Source organism: Trichomonas vaginalis, chromosome IV (genome assembly GCF_026262505.1).
Source record: "Trichomonas vaginalis G3 chromosome IV, whole genome shotgun sequence".
Classification (NCBI taxonomy): Eukaryota; Parabasalia; order Trichomonadida; family Trichomonadidae; genus Trichomonas; species Trichomonas vaginalis.
The window spans coordinates 22358393-22373517 of NC_067206.1; the positions used below are offsets into that span (position 1 = coordinate 22358393).

General features: G+C 32.7%; 9 protein-coding genes and 2 pseudogenes across 11 annotated transcripts, besides 2 other annotated features; 3 read left to right on the forward strand and 8 right to left on the reverse strand.

Moving 5' to 3' along the window:
* Nucleotides 1-10362: part of a mobile genetic element that runs on past the window's edge.
* Nucleotides 245-907, reverse strand: TVAGG3_0147230 (uncharacterized protein; the record flags this gene model as incomplete). Its single annotated transcript, XM_051224510.1, has 1 exon — nt 245-907. One exon carries the CDS (start codon nt 905-907, stop codon nt 245-247), a length of 663 nt encoding a protein of 220 aa, XP_051109496.1.
* On the reverse strand, nt 1076-2161 carry TVAGG3_0147240 (integrase core domain containing protein family; the record flags this gene model as incomplete). Its single annotated transcript, XM_051224511.1, has 1 exon — nt 1076-2161. One exon carries the CDS (start codon nt 2159-2161, stop codon nt 1076-1078), a length of 1086 nt encoding a protein of 361 aa, XP_051109497.1.
* TVAGG3_0147250 (phage tail repeat-like family) lies at nt 2202-2894 on the reverse strand (the record flags this gene model as incomplete). The annotated part of the gene is made up of 1 exon (XM_051224512.1): nt 2202-2894. One exon carries the CDS (start codon nt 2892-2894, stop codon nt 2202-2204), a length of 693 nt encoding a protein of 230 aa, XP_051109498.1.
* Nucleotides 4072-4975, reverse strand: TVAGG3_0147260 (uncharacterized protein; the record flags this gene model as incomplete). Its single annotated transcript, XM_051224513.1, has 1 exon — nt 4072-4975. A coding segment is annotated over one exon (904 nt), but the record flags the coding sequence as incomplete, so codon positions are not given.
* TVAGG3_0147270 (uncharacterized protein) lies at nt 5377-5927 on the forward strand (the record flags this gene model as incomplete). The annotated part of the gene is made up of 1 exon (XM_051224514.1): nt 5377-5927. A coding segment is annotated over one exon (551 nt), but the record flags the coding sequence as incomplete, so codon positions are not given.
* On the reverse strand, nt 6395-6749 carry TVAGG3_0147280 (uncharacterized protein; the record flags this gene model as incomplete). The annotated part of the gene is made up of 1 exon (XM_051224515.1): nt 6395-6749. A coding segment is annotated over one exon (355 nt), but the record flags the coding sequence as incomplete, so codon positions are not given.
* On the reverse strand, nt 7172-8026 carry TVAGG3_0147290 (protein of unknown function, DUF4106 family; the record flags this gene model as incomplete). The annotated part of the gene is made up of 1 exon (XM_051224516.1): nt 7172-8026. One exon carries the CDS (start codon nt 8024-8026, stop codon nt 7172-7174), a length of 855 nt encoding a protein of 284 aa, XP_051109502.1.
* On the forward strand, nt 8406-8946 carry TVAGG3_0147300 (annotated as a pseudogene). The gene has a single exon. A coding segment is annotated over exon 1 (541 nt).
* Nucleotides 9170-9583, forward strand: TVAGG3_0147310 (annotated as a pseudogene). The gene has a single exon. A coding segment is annotated over exon 1 (414 nt).
* Nucleotides 9672-10362: a terminal%2Cinverted (terminal inverted repeat of canonical_Maverick-1_5 transposon ID:TVAGG3_0147120).
* A 76-nt stretch (nt 10363-10438) lies between these two features.
* On the reverse strand, nt 10439-11050 carry TVAGG3_0147320 (ubiquitin conjugating enzyme binding; the record flags this gene model as incomplete). The annotated part of the gene is made up of 1 exon (XM_001324841.1): nt 10439-11050. One exon carries the CDS (start codon nt 11048-11050, stop codon nt 10439-10441), a length of 612 nt encoding a protein of 203 aa, XP_001324876.1.
* An 875-nt stretch (nt 11051-11925) lies between these two features.
* Nucleotides 11926-13263, reverse strand: TVAGG3_0147330 (Initiator binding protein 39 kDa family; the record flags this gene model as incomplete). Its single annotated transcript, XM_001324842.1, has 1 exon — nt 12033-13013. One exon carries the CDS (start codon nt 13011-13013, stop codon nt 12033-12035), a length of 981 nt encoding a protein of 326 aa, XP_001324877.1.
* Between the last annotated feature and the right edge of the window lie 1862 nt (nt 13264-15125).

Below are 15125 nucleotides of genomic sequence, written 5' to 3' on the forward strand. Positions count from 1 at the left end.
CATAAAATGCTTGTTTTGAGGTCGAGCCACTTTTGGCTCCACCGTATTCTTTCATACAAAACTCAAGAATTTCCTGCATGAATTTTCATGAATTTTATATATTAATGTTTTCGTACCTGTTGTCTAAATGTCATGTTGTCATCATTTTTTAAAGAAGTTAATTAACCTGGTGACACATGGTGACCTGGTGACATTAACGATAAAATATATTTTTGGTCGTTAATGACAAAAATAAATGGTTCATTTACTCACAATATTTTTGTACAAAACGACCCCAAACTTTTAACTTCTTTTCTGCAGCTTCTAATGCTATCTTAGCGAGTTCATATTCTCTAAATTCTCTCTTTAAATCTTCTTGTTCCCATTGGTCTAGTTCGTATGGAGAATCTCTATAAACATAACATATCTCACGCTCATGTTCTAATTGTTTTTCATGCATTTTTCTAACTTCTTGTTCGAACAAAGGTTTAGCATTTTCAACTGTATCTTCGAGTTCTTCTTCATTTAATTTCACATGAACTTTCTTGTCTATGGAGTCCATAATTTTTTCAACTGCTATGCAATATTTTGGAGAAGCCCACATTGCTATATAGTTTATAAGTCTTGGGTCTACATACGTTCCTCTAACCTGTTTGATTTCATCAGGAATTCCTGCATGAATTTTGTATAAAAAGCAACCGCCGGAATTCAGACGGTTGCTATATTCTTCACAAAATGCCTTATAATACTCTTCCCAGGACTTATTTTCCAACAACTTTCTAAAGTCTTTCCTAAACTGCTGACACATATTTGTTGCATTAATGTAACCATCCTTGTCTCTACGTAAGACTTCAATACCATTATAAGTGCCTTTTGTGAATGTTTCGCCATTAGATTTGTTCGTGAATGTTTTTGCTTCGACTGACATTTCTGTTCTTACATACAAATAAAAAAATAAAAATAATTTTAAAACTAACTTTATTTTTTCTATCTTAAGGAAAATTCAATGAGGTGAAAAAACAGGTGAGAAAACAGGTGAAATCTCACCTCTTCACCTAAAATATATTTTTGTCTGATTTACATCTAATGAAAAAGTTTAGAAGAATTTTCTTATTCTTTCTGGCTTATTTTTGTCTTTCCAATACTCCCGCTCTAATGGTCCCAGATGTGTTGGCTTTGACTCTCTCAAGTTCTTAGATGGTATAACATCTTCAACGCCTCCTTCATATCTTACTTTATAAGTGTCATCGTTTATGTTGTAGCCAAGTATTTCAATAACCACTCCTCGCTTTGCTTCGTCAATGGTTTCAGCAAGTTTGCCATTACTACTTTCAACTAATTTCTGACGAGGGTAAAACGCAATAGAGTCGTCAGCAGCTTTTATAAGATATCCATTACCTTGCGTAGAGTCTACGATATAATAGTTTCTACTTAACCTTAAACGTTTCTTTGTCAACGGTTTGTCGTCAAGAACTACACGAACTTTTGTACCAGGAATGAGGGTAAATTGTGTTGAATTTCTGATATTTTGTGTTTGGCTTCGTTTCTTTTGTATATACTTTTCTTCTTCTTGTTGTGTCATTGAATTTGGTGTATGTCCTGTTGTAAAATGTGTTGAGGAATTATATACTTCGAGAAAATGTTTCATTGTTTCTTCAGTAAAGTCTCGCTCTTGGTTTAAATCTCTGAGCGTTCTTATGAAGCGGTTTATGATGCCGAGTATGTTATGGTTATGGTCTTCAGTAGTGTAGTGAGTTATGTTATGCTTAATGAGAAAATCTGTGATTTCATTGCTGAGGTATGCACTGTCTTGGTCTGATGTTAAAGTACTTGGGCTATGTTCTGCTACAAACTTTTGTAAAACTCTTAACACTTCACGAGTTCCTTTATTCCTCATTGGATATGCATATGCTTTGCGAGTGTTAACATTAATGAAGATGAGGAATGGGTTATGTCCTCCTTTTCTGCTTTGAATGAGAGTGTCAAATTGGTATGCGTCAGGAGTGTTGGAGTAAATTGGTAAAAAGTAGTCGTAAGGGTTTATTTTTGTTTGATGTACAACATTTTTGTCAAAGAACCTTTTCACTTCAGCTCTGTTAGTAAATCCCCAACTCTTTGCAGCTTCATTGAACTTCTTAAATGACCTCCATGGATGTTGTTCGAATACTTCTTTCAAGCTCATTTATGTAAAGTTAAAGATTTTATTCTAGGCTCAAGCGCGTTCATTGAACTCTATACCATGCGAATACAGTCACAAATGGTGGCATATAATCTGCACCCGAGCCTGTTGGATTTGTTGTGAAAGTATGTGAATGATTTCCTCCTGGTTCAGTTGGTCGAAAAGTCTTTTTTGCTGCATTGTTATAAGATGGAGATAAAACGTCATTGCCAGCTTCATACTCTGAGTTGTATAATGGGTGGTCTCTTAATGAGTGGCTATGGTCGCCAGAAAAGTTTGTAGTTCCTGTATGAGTGTGCGGTGGAAGGTTTGCTTCAGTAATTTTCTTCGAACCTCCTGTTTGCTTTGAATATCTAGCACAGTATAAGAATTTATCTACAATCTGTTCCCACGTACCGAAACCCAGAACTGTTGCTGGATTTGTTGAGTTCATTGACGTATAAATAGAACCTATAGGATATAATGTTTGAAGTATTTCTGTCTTTAATGTTTGAAGCTCTGTTTTGTCTGCTTTCTTATCTAACATTGCTGGTAGTTCATATGCTTCAAAGTTTCTGGCATGATCTTCAATATTCCTGCAACTCTTATCTAAATTGTTAAGAGTATCTTTTACGCTTGTACTTGGATTTTCTAATGGTGCACTTGAACCAAGGTCAAAGTTCAATATTATGTCGTCTGCTCTAACAGTAGTGAAGGATTTATGTGTATGGTTCTTGTCAGCTTTCTTATCTAACATTGCTGGTAGTTCATATGCTTCAAAGTTTCTGGCATGATCTTCAATATTCCTGCAACTCTTATCTAAATTGTTAAGAGTATCTTTTACGCTTGTACTTGGATTTTAATGGTGCACTTGAACCAAGGTCAAGTTCAATATTATGTCGTCTGCTCTAACAGTAGTGAAGGATTCATGTGTATGGTTCTTGTAGGCTTTACTGTCTAATGTAGCTTGAAGTTCATTTATATCGGAGATGTTGTGTTTATGAGATTTCAAAACTTTGTTCATTGCTTCGAGTTCAACTTTGTCAGCTTTACTTTTAATAGCATCTTCAAACGTTATTTTTGCTTAACTCTCAAAGTAAATCTTGGTTCAACTAATACACCGTTAACATTGAAAGTAGAGGCATAAATTTCACCGGTATAACCAAATGCTTCTGGTGCTTTAGCTACATCATACTGTACAGTACAGCTTATGTCATAACCTTTAGCACGAATGTATTTATATCTTCTTTCATTAACATTTTTTGTCTTCGCTTCATCACTTCGTGTTAAATATCCATGGTAGTCCGTTATAATCTGTTCGTCTGAAGTTATATAATGAACGTGGTTCTTGACTTTATCACTCAGAGCTAAAAGCTCATTTTTGTCTGCTTTTTCGGCTAATTTCTCATTAACATCATTCACTTCTAATTCAACTCTTCCGCCAGAACTCTTATTATCATTAATCTTTTTCATTAATTCGTAATTACGTCATAAAGACTATATTCTGTTTTCGGTTTTGTAAATAATGAGTCAAAATTTCTTTTCATCATTACATCGCTGACATTAATGATATCAGCTATATTTTTCATTTATTCTCTTCATTAGTTCTGCAATAATGACGAATATATAATCTGTTAATTTATTCTCTTCATCGAGGGTTATAGAATGTTTTGAAATTGAATCATTAACTCCTCTAAATAAATCAATAACTTCAGGATACACGTTTTTAATGTCTCGAATAACCCGACCAGTATCCTGTTGTTCATGTTCTTCGTTCCCGTCGTTACGTGGTTTTATATCTCTAACCATCATCAACGCAGCCATAACCGGAGGGTTTGTTGCTATCTGTTCGAAAATCCGTCCGTTATGTACGGTATATCTAAATAATTTCTTTGTGTTTGTTAAAACATTTGAAACAAGTCTTTTAAAACCATCTACAAAATTTCCTGTTTCACCTAATGTTCTTGCAGCATTTACAAGCTCACCCATGCCCGCTTTTGACCCCAAAAACGTCCATATTGCATTTATTTCACTCTGTATAGTTGTCCATTCAGCAAAATTAATTCCTGCATTCGCTAAGCTGAAAATGAAATTCAGTGGATCGAACTTAATTCCACCTTCTTTTTCAATTTCAACGAACTCACTAACATGAGATTTTAAATATTCTTTCGTTAAAATTGTTTTCCCTGATGTTATGTCATTAACGAAACTATCACCGTCAAAAGTTAACGAATTCAATTTCGTCGTTGATGCTTTTATTTCATACACCGCTTTATCGATAGTTTTTGGCTCACCTTCTTTAGAAGCATATGAAACATTAATGAATGAATTATATGTATTCGTGAATGAGTTAAAATCAATGATTTTCATTAATGACGCCTTTAATGATTCATTTACTGTCGAATCCCTTAAAGCAATTAATGAACTGTCATTTATGAAAGGTACACTGCAAACCGTCGAGTTTGGATCAAATCCTGTAGTTGGTGCAGGAATATTAATGATATAAGTCATTAAATCATTAAGTGACGTAAATAATGTTGTCGTTTTTGATTTAATTTCTTTAGCATCTGTTATATATGGTAATTTTATTTCTGTAGTTTCTGAATTAAAGATATTCGCTAAAATGTTTTGTAAACTGTTTTGAACAGCTGTGTAAACCGTTGAATCCGGAACTCTTACGATTTCACCGTCCTTAATAAAAGGCATTGCACATGGTGTAGTGCTTGGGTCAAATCTTTTTGGGTTATGATTCAACATATATTCTAATGCTTCATAAACAGACCTATATACGGTTGTATTATCTTTTTCAATAATTTCACCGTCCTTTATAAATGGCATAGTACATGGAGTTAAAATAGGGTCAAACTTTTCATAGTCCTTCCATGTTATGTATTTCTCAGTATTTCCATCAGTGATAACAATATATTTGTCAGTAAGTGTGAGAGAGTATTGACCAAAATATAAACGTTTAGCTCTGTCAGCTTCATACGCATATGCAGCTATACTCATATTTTAATGAGAATAAAATGTTGTTCTATTTGCAAAGTACAGACCCAAACGAATACGGGACAGTAAAGCTACAAACAAACTTAGGTCTACAGAATGAGGCGCTTGCATTCAGAATGGTTGACTTCAATACTATCGCTTCATTCGTTATAACAGATGAAACAGATTTCATGGAGCTTGAAATAGATGGAAAGAAGCACGAAATAAGATTTCACAATAATGTAGAATATAAGATGGAAACATTAGCTGGAGTGTTAAATGCTCTCATAAATACTACAATAAACAAGGATAACGGAGAAAACTTAATGAATGTTAAACTTATTGCAGGAGTTTTGAAGTTCAGTTATGCGAAAGAGTTTAAGATACCAAGAATGAGTCATAGAGTACAACTTCTTTTGGGAGCATACCATATGACATTTCCTTTGAAAAGTGTTGACAAAACGATTGAGATGAAATCTGTTCCATACGTATGTTATGGTAATTGTTTGTACATTGAGTCTAAAATAGCTAATGTCACAGGCATTTCAGGAGTTAATAGTAAAGGTTCAGTAGAATATAAATCCTTCTGTTATGCAGTCAATTCAATGTTCATTCCAAACGTTCCTGTCATAGCAACTCATTTAGGTAAATGGGTTCGCATTAGTCCTCATAATTTGAAAGACATGCAATTCAGACTTGTTGACTTTCAAGGAGAGCCTGTAGAACTGAAGGCACCAGTGCGAATGACTGTTGAAGTTGACTTTTTAGAAAATATTAAATGCAACAGCTTACAAGAGAACTCAGAGCTAAAAATATAAAGTATGAATGTTATGTATTAGGTCATGAACTTTGGTTGTTGCTGTTTGATGAAACAAATGAATTAGTTATGTCAGTCAAGAGAACAGAAAAATATTGTGTTAGTGAAAACTGCACCAAGTCAATAAGATTAGGTTTGCATTATGAAGATGAGTTCGATACTGTTGAAGAAGTTTTGGATAGATATTACAAATTGCTTTAATTTACTAAAACATATTTCAAACAAAGCTTATAGTAAGTAGATAGTTTTGTATACTCGTTCGAATATTTATACTTAAACTCAACTCCTGGAGTTCCTGGTGTTTCAATGATGCGGATGTTACCTATTTTCATGAATATTGGAGTTTGACCACAGCATTCGATTTCAGGGTCGAGATAGTCAATGACACATTGCTTTCCTGTTATTCGTGATATAATTTTCAAGGTCCTCCTTTGTTAGAATTATTTGGTTCTTACTTATAAGATTTGTCAAAAGCTTCTTATCGTCTTTGAGTAAAATTGTTTGGTATAACTGAAGAAGGTAATGGTCTACGTTATCTGAAGGATTTGTTTGAACATTTGTGTAAGGGTTGTCGTTGGCTTCTCTTGAAAGAATTTGGTCCAGTGGTGGATACTCTAACTTAACATCTGATGTAGCGTTAGCGTTTGAAGCTGTGTTTAAATTCACCGACTTAAGATCTGGTTCTTTTTCTTTCAAACACTCCGAACTATAGTTCTTTATGACAATATTGTTTGTCGTTCGTGAGTCAACATTTGATGTTGGTTCAATTGGAACATTAACGGCACCAGCTAAGATGGATTTGCTTCTCATTTCATATAGAATAAAAACCTTTTATATGTATGAAATGAACAATATACTCGACAAGGGTTTGAATGTAAAGCTAACGAATGAAAATATTGTTGAATTCACTGAGACAGGAGCTGTGTATAAAGATGTAGAACTACTGAACAAAAGAGCAAGGGAAGAAGCAGGAACATGAACAAAGGGTGGAAGCCTATAAAAATTTATGTCAATGATGGCTCAGGAGGTTCAAACATAAAGTATGCAGAAAGTTATAGAGTTTATGCTCTCAAAGGTGAAAAGCCTTCATTTAAGAACAGCTATTCTAACGCATATCCTCAAAAGTTAACGGATGGGGAAGTGGATGATATGAATGACAGCAAAAATATTAACAGAAATGGCGACAGAGATGCATGGAATTTGTTTACCATCAGTCAATTAAAGCATAAGATTTAAAACAATGTTGGTCGTTCCCATGGAATATTTTTGACTTTAATGGTATTAGTCATGATATGAATCTCAAGGTATGAACGAGGAGAGATGAGAGACTTATATGCTTCCCAAATTTCTTCAAAAGGTAATGTTATACCTGACTGTTTCCAAATGAGTTCAATATCATAGCGTGAGAAACCTTGAAAGATAACGAAGTCAGTTATGAGACGTTTTATGTTTAAAGCTAAAAACCTCCATGTTTGCATAAGTATTGCTACAGTTAAATGGTAATGTCTGACTTTAGTTATGATGTTAGCTAATGGTGAGTCAGGCTTTGACACTAAACCTTTACCAGCGAAGTCGTCACAAACTAATAAAGTGTTTGAAGGATATTTTTTGAAGGGGTATTTTGAAAGTTTTGACAGAATGTAGTTTGTAAGTCGTTTCATATCGTAAACTCCTGAGTACTGACGTAAGTGGTGTTTGTCAATAATTCTTTCCATCTCCTCAGAAGTCTTTTGCATTCCTGACTGTATAAATTCAACGATGGCATAATATTTCCTCTTACGTCGAATGTAACGTTGAAGAAATTCAATGAGTTCACTGTCTGGAACTTTAACGACAGAGGCTTGAACTTTTGACATAAATGTTTTCGCTGTTGAGTCCATAGAGTCTGAAGTTGCTGATATAATGATTTGGTCATAGTAAGAGTCATTTCCTAAACGCTCTGTTATGAGTATATGACGAATGAGGTTAAATGTCTTACCTGAACCCATCTTTCCACAATAGAAATACACACCATTTGAACAGAACTCATAGTCCTTGCTGAAAGGAAGAATGAGAGAAGAGTTAAGTTTGTCTGTAGTTTCATTCATGTCTTCATCTACGTCATGTATTAAATGCTTCATTTTATCTCCATTAAAAATGCAAGTCAGAAATATTCAGAACATAGCACCGAGTCTAACTGACAAGAAGATATATATATGATTATGATGAAACCCCAAAATTCAAGAAAGTCAGTATACTTATGAATATCCAAGACACTGGGTAGAGTATGTAGGAGGTGAGAAAGCTATTGAAATCAGACAGGTTCGAAGTATTCCAGCAGGAAGAACAATATTATTGAAGAACTTTAATGTTTTGAGATATAATGATGAAACAAAGAAGCAAGATAGTTTTCCCTGTTGCTGTGTATGTGAACTTAGATACAGGAGATGACATGAAAGTTTTTAATACAAAGCTTCAAACGGTAGTGAGAGAACAACTGACTGCGGAAGGACATCCATTACCTTCAGAAGTTACCATAGCATATAATTTTGAAACAAACTCAATAGATTTTAAAGTCATCTCTGCAAAGAAGTCAGGTTTTACATTTAATGAAGCAGATGTATATTCGAATGAAAACTTCAAAGCTATTGCATGGTTAGATAATGACGATTGCTTTAAGAAAATATTTAAATACAGTGACTCAACGATGTCAATAGATGACCTTCGTGGAATGTTACCATCGACGTTTACAGTAGAAGGTTCAGCAGGATTGCTTACAAGATTGTCAATTGGTGGTATTTGGTCTCGTGAGAACATTGTTATAAAATCCAGTATAAGTGAATTTGCTGAAGAATCTATATTATGTCTTTCAAACTACATGTATTCGCCGCCGAAGCATTATAGTATAACAAACTTTGTCAGTAAGTTTAACATAAGACTTGTCGAACCTTCTTCAATGAAAGATGTTGTGCTACCTAAAGATGGAAAGGATGGACTCATTATTGAGATGATTTTAATAGCATATTAAATGAGCTTGTTCTTGAAGGTCATTCATGATGAAATAACTGTTGTAGAAGATGTTAGCAATTGTTCAGACATTTTGAAGCGTATAGATGAGATAAGAAAGAAGTTAGATAGACCGCAAAGCGGTGAGGGCGAAGCCCGTGAGAACGTTATGTTTCATTGACTTTCTCCAGTAACGAGAACTTTTATGAGATAATATTGAAGAGAGATGATTTTAATATGGGTAAATGGTAGCTTGGGCAGCTTTAGGCGCAATGGGAACAAAAGCATTAGCATTTGGAGCAAAAGCACTTGGAGCTTATGACGCAGTAAATAAAATGAGTGGAGGAAGGGTTTCAAAGACATTAGATGCAAATAAAGGAAGATTGGAGGCTGGGTTGCAAAGAAGTTAAGATTAAATAAAATCGGGCTCATAAATAAAGCATCCAATTTGGTTGCGACTGAGTCAGAAAATGCTTTAGGAAAGGACGATGAGTTTGCAAAACACGTAAAAGACTTTAATGACCAGATGAAAGGTGAAACAATGCATTTAAATAGAGTCGATGGAACTAAAGAAAATGTTTCTTCTCCACCAGTAGTTCTTCCGTATGGTCCCTATGGAATGTATGGAAACCCTTACGAAAGACCATTTGACCCATTGACTGGTGGAAGTAACTGGTATCATTACGGCCGAAGAAGAAAGACAGTCAAGTTGGAGACAGACGTGAAGAAAGCAACTAAAAAGAAACCAAGGAAGAGAGTTATAAAGCAATGAATTCAACAGGGTGAAAAAAACAGGTGAAAAAAGAGGTGAGATCTCACCACTTCACCTAAATTTATTTTTGTGCTATGTTTTCATACGTGTGAGGGTGGTGATATCATTATTTTTTATTTTATTTTTAAGTTTATTTTTTATTTTATTTTTATATAAATGACGAAAACTATTGAGATAACAAACTACAACGGTCATGAGTTCAAGAATTTGTTCTTCGTTCCTCGTGAAAATACATTCTATCAGATACGAGGGAGAAAGGGTAAAGTTAGTTTGAGCGTTTATGACTACAAGCATAATGGAAAGTTTATACAAGCATACGATACAAACGGTAAACGTGTTTCATTAGCTTTGTCAAAACTTACAGGTATAAACTATGACAGTGATTTTGACCTATATGAAGAAGAAAGTGAGTCAGAAGATTATGAGCTGTTATATGAAGCACAGCAATGGGAGGAGTTGCAATACTTTTGTAAGTGAGAACGTTTATTTTTTACATTAGTGAGTTCGTTAGTGAAGTGGTTGGTGGCTTTGTAAATATTTAAGGTTAAGTTAGTGTTGTCGTTTGTGTTGTAAAATATACGTTAACGGTTTCGTAAAGTGTCAAATTCACATATAATGGGTAAGGTGGAACGCAGTGCCTCCGTACCCTTGATATGTATACTAACTAGTATTTCCTTTTTCAACTTGATTTGAAATATATGATTTCCAACAATCAAGGCAAAATTTATGTCCATATTGAAGACTATATAAAACAGTTTGTACATTCACCAATACCACGTTTCCGAAGGCCAAGATTTTCGCTGGCTTGTCTTTTGGTTGCCGATATTTTGGCCAAAAGATTTGTTGGATTGGTAAGATAACTATTAATTGCCTTTGTTTCATCCCAATTATTGAATTTCAGGATGTAGTATGCTACATTTTCACTGACAGCGAGAATGTTAGAAACCTTACTAACTTTGGAATCTTGTTCTTTGATGAAGTAATTGAGATCTAAGCAAGGAGGTAAATCATGAATCTCTGTCTTCTTTGTACTGAAATCAATCTCTACTGAGTCATCAGATTCCTCCTCTTCTTCTTCTTCAATGAATTCATCTTGATTGTCAAAAATTAAAGCCATAAGTTGTTCACCATTTTTATCATATTTCTTAAACGAAACAACTTCCTTCATTATTTCAAAGTCCGACTTGCATAAGTAATCAACGAGAAAATCAAATTGTTCATGATCAATTTCCCCAGTTTCTGCAAGTTGTTCTGAACAGTTTTGAACCCATTCTGTTAAGTCTGGCTTAGAATAAAGCAATTCCTTGAGCCTTGAAGCTAAATCAACTTCACGCATGAATTGGAAATCATTCATTATTATTTTTGAAATAAAAAAAAATTTTCACAATTGTCTGATGATTATATTGTATTTTATAAATGTGTGAAATTAAACTTAATATCATAGTTCCGCTCATTTTTATAGTTAAAAATGTTGTAATTTCAAATGTTCAATACGATAAAAATTCTTACAAATATTACAGAAAAATTTCAATAACTATACAAAATTTGAAATAGCAAAAGCAATGATAGAAAAAATATTCAAGGGATTTCTCTTTACCACGAACAATTTGATTTACTGACAATATTACTAAGCAATTTTGAAGACAATGCAACATATTTGGACGAAAAAATAACAAATTTTCAGCTTATATCGGCGCGCGGCTTCGCCGCGCGCCGATAGATGCGCTATATATATAAGACTAAAAATATTTTTTCGTCGTCTTTAATTAAATCAAATTAGCTATCTAAATTTCATATTTTCGTGACTTACTTTTGACCATTTTCGGTTGCAATTTTTAATCGTTTTTAAACTAATAGCATTTATCAATTTGAGTTATATTATATTGCGGATTGATCCATTTAAATCGCCGAAAATTCAATGATCAAATAATTTCAGAAATAAATCATGCTCAAAATTCGATTTTAAGCAGTTAAATTTATTCCTTATTAGCAATATATATAATCATCTCATAAATCACAACGAAATGCTGGACTGCTTGTTGAATTTGTAAGCTAAATGGGATTTTCATTTAGAATATGATTATTAAAAGTTCTAGGTAAATCATTTTGAATTCCTTTTATGAGCTTATATTTGATTATAAAGGTAAATATTCAGAGAGAATGTCAATTAACTTAATATTTTTCTGTTCACCTAAAGAGAAAATTTAAAATTTCTTCGTAATAATTATTTCATGGAATATTGGAATTCATTATTGATAAATTATTTCCAAAATAATTTTATTCAAACAAAAAGTAGATTAATGAGGAATTACTACAAACAAATAAACAAATATGATTTATATAATATGAAGAGACTGAATATAGTCCGTCCATGATTTAAATGTGCCAGCTTCAGCAACAACATATGAAGAATCAGAAGAAACGTTAGGCAAATTATATCCTTTGTGAGTCATTCCATTCCACACTATAACTAAGCAATTCGGTTCATTTTCTGTGTCAAAATATGCAAAATTTTCTGAAACTTTTTTTATTTCATCCGGTAGATAACCGAAATATAGCCATGGCTTATCGTTAACTGCAACCTCCAAAAGTGAGTGAATTTTAATCATAATTGTTGGCTCTGGCCCAAAAGCTAAATAAAACTTGTAGAAATCTAAGAATGTTATCAATGGTGCATTTGTAGGAGCTAAAATACTTTTAATAACTGATAATGAATTTTCGAAACTTTGACCGTGCAAATTGTATCTTTTGGCTAGTTTGAGTATGAAGAACTCTGATCTAACTGAATCTATGCCTATTACTTCAACTATTTGCTGCCATATGTTAATTGCATTTGATAAAATTTCGTTTTTGTTGGTTTGATCTAAAGCGCCGATAGTTATAGAGTCGGCCTTCCGTATCGATTCGACGATAGTAAGAGATGGAGAATAAATTGGCTCTTGTTGCTGCTGAAATCTTGCAATGTTTTCATTTTCAGTTTCATCAGGTACAATTGATGCATCTCTTCTATTAAATCCTTTTCGCGTCCATGTTGTCCATCCAGCTTTGTCTGTTTCTGTTTGTGTAAATTGTAATTTCTTTAAGTTTACGTTTAATGAATTTATTTTAACATCTAGTAATTGACACAGTGTTTTCTTATGCATTTTGAATTCATCATCACTAATCCATGCAAGACCAACCGAATTTTCTTTATCTGGTTTTGTATCTACGTATGAAAGAAGGACATGCAGCTTCCTGACGAATCTAGCATTTGGACTTTTTGTACTTCTTGCTTTTAAAATCTCTTGAATATAATTTGGTAATGTTTCAATGCTCATTTGATTTTTTTTTATTTCGAAAATTTGGCGCCATTTCAAGACCAGAACAGAAGTGCCGCCACGCCCAAACTTTGATATCATTGTCTCAGACTTCTCTACGAAAATCTAGTCCTATAGGTGACAGTAAAAGTCTACCAAATGATCGCCTTGTTTGCTTCACCCCAAAATAATATTTGCGATTTCAACGACAAAAGAAAAAATATCAAATATGACGAATGAAGAAGCACTACTAGCATAACCTAATTATTGATAACAGTTTGAATTTCCTATTTATTCAAAATTGGTAAAATTACGATCTAAAATAAGATCAATTAAGCGTTATAGTATACTTGAATTATGATAATTATGTTTCACATCCATAGTAGATTACCATCACTGACTATTTTTTTTGATAGGATCAAAATTTTCAAATAATGAAAAATGAATATTTATATTCTAACTTATATATCATGCTGATTTGCTTTTTATGCAATCAAAAGACTCATATCTCTTATAGCCTACTCATTTAATAAAAATAAATTTTGAAATTTTATGTTTCTATAATTTACTGCTTCGATATAGCTCAGTAATGAACACTATTGATACAGCTATTGAATCTTTCATATTTTGCAATTATTAAGCGAATATAGCATGAATCAAGCTTAGTAAAGATCATGCAATCTGAATTCGAATATTAGCATCTATATTACGATGGTTAATGTGAAAGATAACCGTATCATTTTTTAAATTATCTTTGAAAACTATGGAAAACTCTCGCATTATAGTATTTATTGCATGTATGAAGTTGATTGTCTAATTGTCAATATAATAGTCATAATGATTAGATAAAAATATTGGAAATCTTTTGCAATGTGCATTTTTGTAGTAAAAATATTGTTTTTACAAAATGTTATTCATGTATTCTTACTTACAAACTCAAAACGCAGGATGATTATATAGAAAAATAAAAATTTGTTAATAATCAAACAATATATTGATAGTGGTGCTTCAAAGAAATTCAATGAATTCTAACGTGTCCATATTGAATTATTTCGACTTCTCTTTATGAAATTCGTTTATAACATATTATCAGGATGCTGAAAAAGTGAAGTGTCAAATATTTAAGGTTCTTTTTGAGAACAACCGCTAAATAAAAAATCCAAATAAACGACACATTTGGCATCTATGATATATAACAAAACTATTTTCCCATATATTTTGAGCAAAAAAAAACTCAAAATTGAGAGTGGCAGCACTTCTACCAGAACAATTTTTATCAATTTTGACAAATTTATGACCGATTTTCATGGAACAGTTACTTTGCAAGTGAATTTGTAGGAGAACAAACTAATCATTGCCAAAATTGTAATCTACCAGCAGGTCAAGGTCAATATTACTTAGATGAGTGCAATTTTTTTGATGATAATAACCGAGTTATCAATTTTGATCCAATTAAAAACTCACTATTCCTTCATAATCGGTGTTCTTTTAGTAACTGTACTTCAGCTGAAAAAGGAAGTTGCGTTTACTATAAAATTGGAAGTGATAGTTCTATTGTTCAACGAAAATTCTGTTGTACAAAATGCCAAAGCCAAGGTGAAGGCCAATTTTCATATACATATATTGACAAAGATAACTTAAACTTTTTTATTGAAAGTTCCCTTTTCGATGTAGGAAAAGAAAGTGTTGATTGTTCTATTTACGCCGAACGTGATAATATCGTAGTTTCATCAACAAATTTCTCATCATGTAAAGCTAGTTACTGTCCTGCTGGTTGGTTTAAAAGTCCTTTAGGTAAATACACAACAAAATATAACTATTCAACTATTGTTAATAATTTAGCAACAAATAGTATGATTCTAGATTTTTGGTATAACGTTTTGATTGATTCATGTAATATTATAAATAATACCATAACAAAATCATATTATGGAATTATTTTCCATTATAAAAATTCTCTTACTGTAAAAAGTTGTTCTTTTATTAACAACACTGTTCCTCAAGGTTCATATTTGATATATAACTATTATGATGAACAAACAACAGTTGATAGTTGTTACATTGACAATTCGATTCCAAATACATATAATAGTAGTATAGTACCTACTAATACAAGAGAACCATTTACTAACA